The 6,356-nt window shown below is 39.6% G+C and overlaps 1 protein-coding gene across 1 annotated transcript; it reads left to right on the forward strand.

Annotated features, from left to right (window-relative positions):
- Nucleotides 1–878: 878 nt before the first annotated feature.
- LOC121991156 lies at nt 879–4,130 on the forward strand. Its single transcript, XM_042545175.1, has 4 exons — nt 879–926; nt 1,031–1,187; nt 1,789–3,201; nt 3,253–4,130. Exons 1-4 carry the CDS (start codon nt 879–881, stop codon nt 4,128–4,130), a joined length of 2,496 nt encoding a protein of 831 aa, XP_042401109.1.
- Nucleotides 4,131–6,356: the final 2,226 nt, after the last annotated feature.

Below are 6,356 nucleotides of genomic sequence, written 5' to 3' on the forward strand. Positions count from 1 at the left end.
GTCATCTAATGCAACCAATCGACTATGAGTTTTAAAGTCTTCGGTCATCTAATGCAATCAATTGACTATAAGGTTTAAAGTCTCCAGCTGTCTATACGACCAATTGACTGTAAATTTTAAAGTCTCCGACTGTCTATGGGACAGATCGACTGTAATGTTTAAAGTCTCCAACCATCTAATGCGATTGATTAATTGTGAGGTTTAAAGTCTCCGGTCGTATAATGCGACTGATCAATTGTAAGGTTTAAAGTCCCCGACCATCTATGTGATCGATCGACTGTAATGTTTAAAGTCTCTGATTGTCTATGCGACCGATCAATTGTAAGGTTTATAGTCTCTGGTCGTCTATGCGACCGATCGACTGTAAGGTTTAAAGTCTCCGGTCATTTATACTACCAATCGACTGGAATAATTTCGCCTATAATTCTTATTGAATATATTGAGCAAAATACAAAAAGAAGTTATAGGCGTACTTGTTAAGCTCTATAAGGTTGGAGATGGTTTTCACTCCAAGGTCGCTCGAGATTTCTTCTCTCTGCATCTTGGAGATAATAAGAATCTAAGGCGAGTTTTTGCACCACTCTATAGGGTCCTCCCTACTATGGTTCTAGTTAATTAATATCTCCCACTGGCTTGATGAGTTTCTGATAACTCGTATTTTGCGATTAAATGTTTATTATTCTTTTAGGTGTTTTAATTAGTTCGTGCGAAAATTTGTAAGTATTTGGCAGTTTTAACAAATATGGTTGGTTTATTATTTTGTTGCGAATATCTGCTAAATTAATGGTATTAGTACTAATTTGGTGTATTGAATGATGTAGGGAGCTAAGGATTAAGTGGAGGGTTTTTTTGGCCATACACGTGCAACCAACGGATGGATGCGGCTTAAGCTTTATTTTGTGGTCAGATTTGTTGCTGGGAAGGAGGTATTAAAGTTACGAACATCAGCTGAGTGAGGCACCTTTTTCAACCTAGAAGCCCTAGCCGTCATCCCCATCTCTACGCACACTACTTTTTCCTTGGATTCAAGGTGAAGCCGCTTCATCAACGCACTCCAGCAAGCGCCCTCCGTTCCATCATTGTTCATCTTCCCTCCTTCTACGGATTCGAGGAGGAGGTTCACATCCGACGTGCCCTGCCTTTGTCATCTGCTTACGGAGTCTTGATCGAGATTCTGACGGACGCATGTTGTAGGGTGTTGCTCATTTTCGGGCATATTCTGGTGAAACTGGTCATCTTTATTCTGTTGTCCTTTTGTTTGCATTAGTATAGCTTCATCTGTTTTCTCCATTTTAGATGTTTGGTTTTCGCATTGAGTTTAGCTAGTCAATTCTTGAATTTAGAAGGTGTTGAATGTGTGCTTGGAATTGTTCGCTGATAGATTTCTTTAAATCATGTTTTCTTTTCTCTTCATTTCTGTAGTTTAATCTTTTAGTTATTATCTAGTTGTTGACTTACGTGATTTCCAAATGAGAGCATTTTAATTTATGTGGTAAAGAAAGTTCAAACAGTCAGATAATTCATTTTGAAATTAGCTTTCACCATAATTTCTTTGGGAAATGATCCGTGTCTTTTGCCATATCTGTTATTTAGTGTACATGCGAGACGGAAATTAAGTTGGCATTGTAGTGTAAATCGCACAACGACATAACCATTAGTAATCGGTTTATAGTCCAGTACCAATTTTTGGCGTCGTTGCCGGGGAAATTACAGTGTTGGTTAATCTTTAGATTTGTAATATATTCTGTGCAATTTTGGGCTGTTGAATTTATTGACTTGGTGAAACAGCAGCTAAATGTATGACCAGATCATCTACCAGTGATCTACTAGATTTTGATTTAGAAATTGATAGGACATTTCATATTTTGTTGAGAAATCAGAAGAGAGCAAAAACAACTTCAACAAGTAGCTTCCCAGTGATTGAATTTAACATGGAGAACAAACAAACACTTAGGGAGTTGGCTGCACCAGATGTTTCTTATAACTCATTGTGCATTCAATATCCAGAGTTGGATGTGGATTTTGAACTGCGTTCAGGGCTTATTCATCTCCTTCCTAAATTTAATGGATTATCTGGTGAAGACCCTTCTAGGCACCTTCAGGAATTTCATGCAGTTTGCTCTACCATGAAACCACACGGTATTGGGGAGGAAGATATTTATCTAAGAGCTTTTCCATTTTCGTTAGCAGGAGCAGCGAAGGATTGGTTGTACTCTAGAACTCCCGGTACGATTACATGTTGGGTAGATATTAAAAGATCATTTTTAGAAAAATTCTTTCCTGCTTCACAAGCAGGAGCTATTAGGCGAGCAATCTGTAGTGTCCAGCAACTTTCTGGGGAGACATTGTATGAGTATTGGGAACGTTTTGAAAAGTTATGTTTTAGCTGTCTCTATCATCAAATCAGTGATCATTTGCTCATACAATATTTCTATGAGGGACTCCTGCCCATGGATAGATGTATGATCGATGCAGCAAGTGGGGGAGCGTTGGTGAATAAAACACCTGCAGAGGCAAGAGAGATCATTTCTACTATGGCAGCCAATGCCCAACAGTTTGGGAATCGACAAGCATCTACTATGGGAGTAAATGGAGCCCAGTTATCTAAGTTAGATGCTCAAGATATTAAGAATAGCTTGTTACAGGAGATGACTTCAGCATTCAGACAGTTGGCACTTAGCCATTCACAGCAGCCCACAACCCAGGCAGTGCCAACAGCAATGATTTGTGGACTTTGTTTTTGTTCATCTCACACTATTGACATTTTCCCTTTGTTGCAGCAAGAGGGAATTTCTTTTGTTTCCGACCACGTGGTAGCAGCAAATAATTTTCAGCCCCGATCTCAATTTTACCAACAGCCATCTGGGAATAAACAGTCATACGATCCTTTTTCTACTACATACAATCCCGGATGGAGAGATCACCCTAATTTGAAATATGGGAATCCATATTATCAGCAGCCGCCATATCAGCAGCAGCCATATTATCAGCATCCATATCAGCAGCCATATCAACAACTATCTTCTTCATCCCAGAGGCCAGCAGTGTGTCCACTTCCTCAACTCCCTTACCGTCCATCACAACTTCAATTGCCCAAACCAGAACTTACCACACAAAAGATGGAAGAGCTTATACAGCAGATGCAGTTAATGACAAGTAATCAGCAAAACTTAGAGAGACAAATTGGACAGATGGCGACAAGTATTACTCAACTGCAGTCACAGGGATCGGGCCAATTACCATCATAAATAGTGCCAAACCCAAAAGGAAATGTCAGTGCTATTACACTTCGAAGTGGGAAGTCCACTGGGGAAGCAGAGCTCACACCATTAGCACCAGTTACGAATTCAGTAAGTTTGGAGCAGGAAACTGAACAATCTGGGCACTTACCTTTTCCGCAGAGATCTGTAGAAATTGGGCAAAAGGATGATCGGAAGGCAGAGGAACTACGAGAGTTAGTGGATACCTTCAGCAAAGTAGAAGTTAATATTCCATTACTAAAAGTCATTAAGCACATTCCGAAGTATGCAAAGTTTTTGAAAGACCTGTGTGTTCATAAGAGAAAACTAAAGGGCAGTGAGCTAGTCAGTATGGGTAAGAACGCTTCAGCACTAATTCAGACGATGCCACAGAAATGCACGGATCCAGGAGTCTTTACGATACCTTGTGTTATTGGGGATAGTGATTTTGGAGATGCAATGTTGGATCTAGGAGCCTTAGTTAATGTTATGCCAAAATCCATTTTTGAAGCACTTTGTATTGGACCTTTACAGACAACTGGAATAGTTATTCAGCTGGCCAACCGTAGTTTAGTTCATCCTATTGGGGTGATAGAAGATGTCTTGGTGAAAGTAAAAGATTTAATTTTTCCAGTAGATTTTTATATTTTGGATATGGAGGGGAATGTCTCTCCGGGACAAGCACCATTAATTCTTGGAAGACCATTTCTAAAAACTGCTAGGACTAAAATTGATGTACATGTCGGGACACTTACCATGGAATTTGGCGATACAATAGTACAATTCAATATTCTAGATGCAATGAAATACCCAGCAGAGGATCATTCACTCCTGAGCATTAATGTATTTGATGAGCTGGATTTTGAGATGCTAAGTGATACTGCAGCATAATTATTGAACATTTCTAAAGAGACCAGCTGTGCAGTAGATGAAATATCCTCCGATCTAGAGGATAATGGCAATGACTACAGTCTAGAAAATGGAGCTACTGTAAAATTCATGGTAGAGTTGTATTCATCAAAGTCAGATTTAGTAGTGGAACAGGAATCAAAATTAGAGTTGAAGCCCTTACCAGATCATCTCAAATATGCTTATTTGGAAGCTGGTAATCAGTTGCCAGTAATCATTTCAAAGAATCTGGATCTGAATCAAGAAAGCAAGCTTTGGATCTATTACGACAGCATCAGAGAGCTATTGGTTGGATGCTTGCAGATATACCAGGTATTAGTCCGATCATATGCAAACATCAGATATTTCTGGAGGTTGATGATAAGCCAATAAGACAGCCACAACGCCGTCTTAACCCACTTATGCTAGAGGTAGTCAAGGCTGAAGTGACTAAGTTGCTCCGAGCAGGAATCATATATCCCATTTCAGACAGTCAGTGGGTTAGTCCGGTGCAAGTGGTACCGAAGAAATCCAGCCTCACCATGGTGGCAAACAAAGAAAATGAATTGATACCTACCCAAGTGCAAAATTCATGGAGAGTCTGCATAGATTATCGCAAGCTCAATCAAGCCACAAGAAAAGATCATTTTCCTTTACCATTTATCGACCAAATGTTGGAAAGGTTAGCAGGAAGGTCACGTTATTGTTTCTTGGATGGTTTTACAGGTTATTTCCAAATTCTGGTGGCTCCAGAGGACCAAGAAAAGATGACTTTTACGTGCCCTTTCGGAACTTTTGCATATCGACGAATGCCATTCGGACTATGTAATGCTCCAGGTACTTTCCAACGATGCATGATTAGTATTTTTTCCGATTACCTTGAACATTGTATGGAAATATTTATGGATGACTTCACTATTTATGGTTCATCTTTTGATTCATGTTTGGATAATTTGGCTCAGATGTTACTTAGGTGTATAGAAACTAACCTTGTGCTGAACTTTGAGAAATGTCACTTCATGGTTGAGAAGGGTATAGTCTTGGGTCATATAATTTCAAATGCTGGAATACAAGTAGATCCTGCAAAAGTTAATGTGATATTATCTTTACCTTACCCCGTATGCGTATGGGATGTGCGATCATTTCTTGGACATGCAGGATTTTACAGACGGTTCATACAGAATTTCAGCAAGATCACGTTGCCACTGACTCAATTGCTGCAGAAAGAAGTGGAGTTTAATTTTGACCAGGATTGCAGAGATTCATTTGATAGAATTAAGAAGGCTCTTACTTCTGCTCCAATTATTAGGCAGCCGGACTGGACACTTCCGTTTGAAGTGATGTGTGATGCGTCGAACTTTGCAGTGGGAGCAGTTTTAGCTCAGCGGGTTAGAGGAGTGCCTCACGTCATTTATTATGCTTCCAGAACTTTAGATTCAGCGCAGTCTAACTACACTACAACCGAGAAAGAATTGTTATCTATTGTGTTTGCACTAGATAAATTTCGATCTTATTTATTATGCTCTCACGTGATTATTTTTTCAGATCATGCAGCTATTAGGTACCTTTTAATGAAGCCATCGACAAAACCAAGGTTGATTCGGTGGATGCTCCTACTGTAAGAATTTGATGTAGAGATACGCGACAAGAGCGGAAAGGAAAATTCGGTAGCAGATCACTTGAGTAGGGTTGAAGGGAATTTGAGTCCGTGTCCAATTGCTGATTGCTTCCCTGACCAGCAACTTTTGCAGATTCAAGGTAAGGAACCATGGTATGCTGACCTGGTAAATTATTTGGTTGCAAGTGTTTTCCCTACACATTATTCTAGAACTCAACGTGACAAATTGAAGAGTGACTCCAAATACTATGTATGGGATGACCCATATTTATGGAAATTTTGTAGTGATCAAGTGATTAGGAGATGTGTTCCAGATAATGAATTTGACTCTATATTATCTTTTTGTCACTCACTCGCATGTGGAGGCCATTTTGGGTCGCAGCCACAGCTAAGAAAGTCTTAGATGCAGGACTATACTGGCCCACACTATTTAAGGATGCATCTAGATTTTTAAAGAATTGTGAACGTTGTCAGCGAATAGGTACCATAGGACAGCGACATGAAATGCCTCAGCAGTCTATACTATTTTGTGAGATCTTTGACGTATGGGGCATTGATTTTATGAGTCCTTTTCCTAATTCTTTTGGTTTTATTTATATATTGCTCGCTGT

The sequence above is a fragment of the Zingiber officinale genome, chromosome 6B (genome assembly GCF_018446385.1).
Source record: "Zingiber officinale cultivar Zhangliang chromosome 6B, Zo_v1.1, whole genome shotgun sequence".
Taxonomy (NCBI): Eukaryota; Viridiplantae; Streptophyta; class Magnoliopsida; order Zingiberales; family Zingiberaceae; genus Zingiber; species Zingiber officinale.

Excerpts from the sequence above, each read along its gene's own strand:
- LOC121991156 (XM_042545175.1), top strand. The coding sequence starts at position 879 with ATGCGGCTTAAGCTTTATTTTGTGGTCAGATTTGTTGCTGGGAAGGAG. Across the intron at positions 1,188-1,788 it reads CGAGATTCTGACGGACGCAT|CAGCTAAATGTATGACCAGA; the intron begins GTTGTAGGGTGT and ends TTGGTGAAACAG. Across the intron at positions 3,202-3,252 it reads AATTGGACAGATGGCGACAA|TGCCAAACCCAAAAGGAAAT; the intron begins GTATTACTCAAC and ends CATCATAAATAG.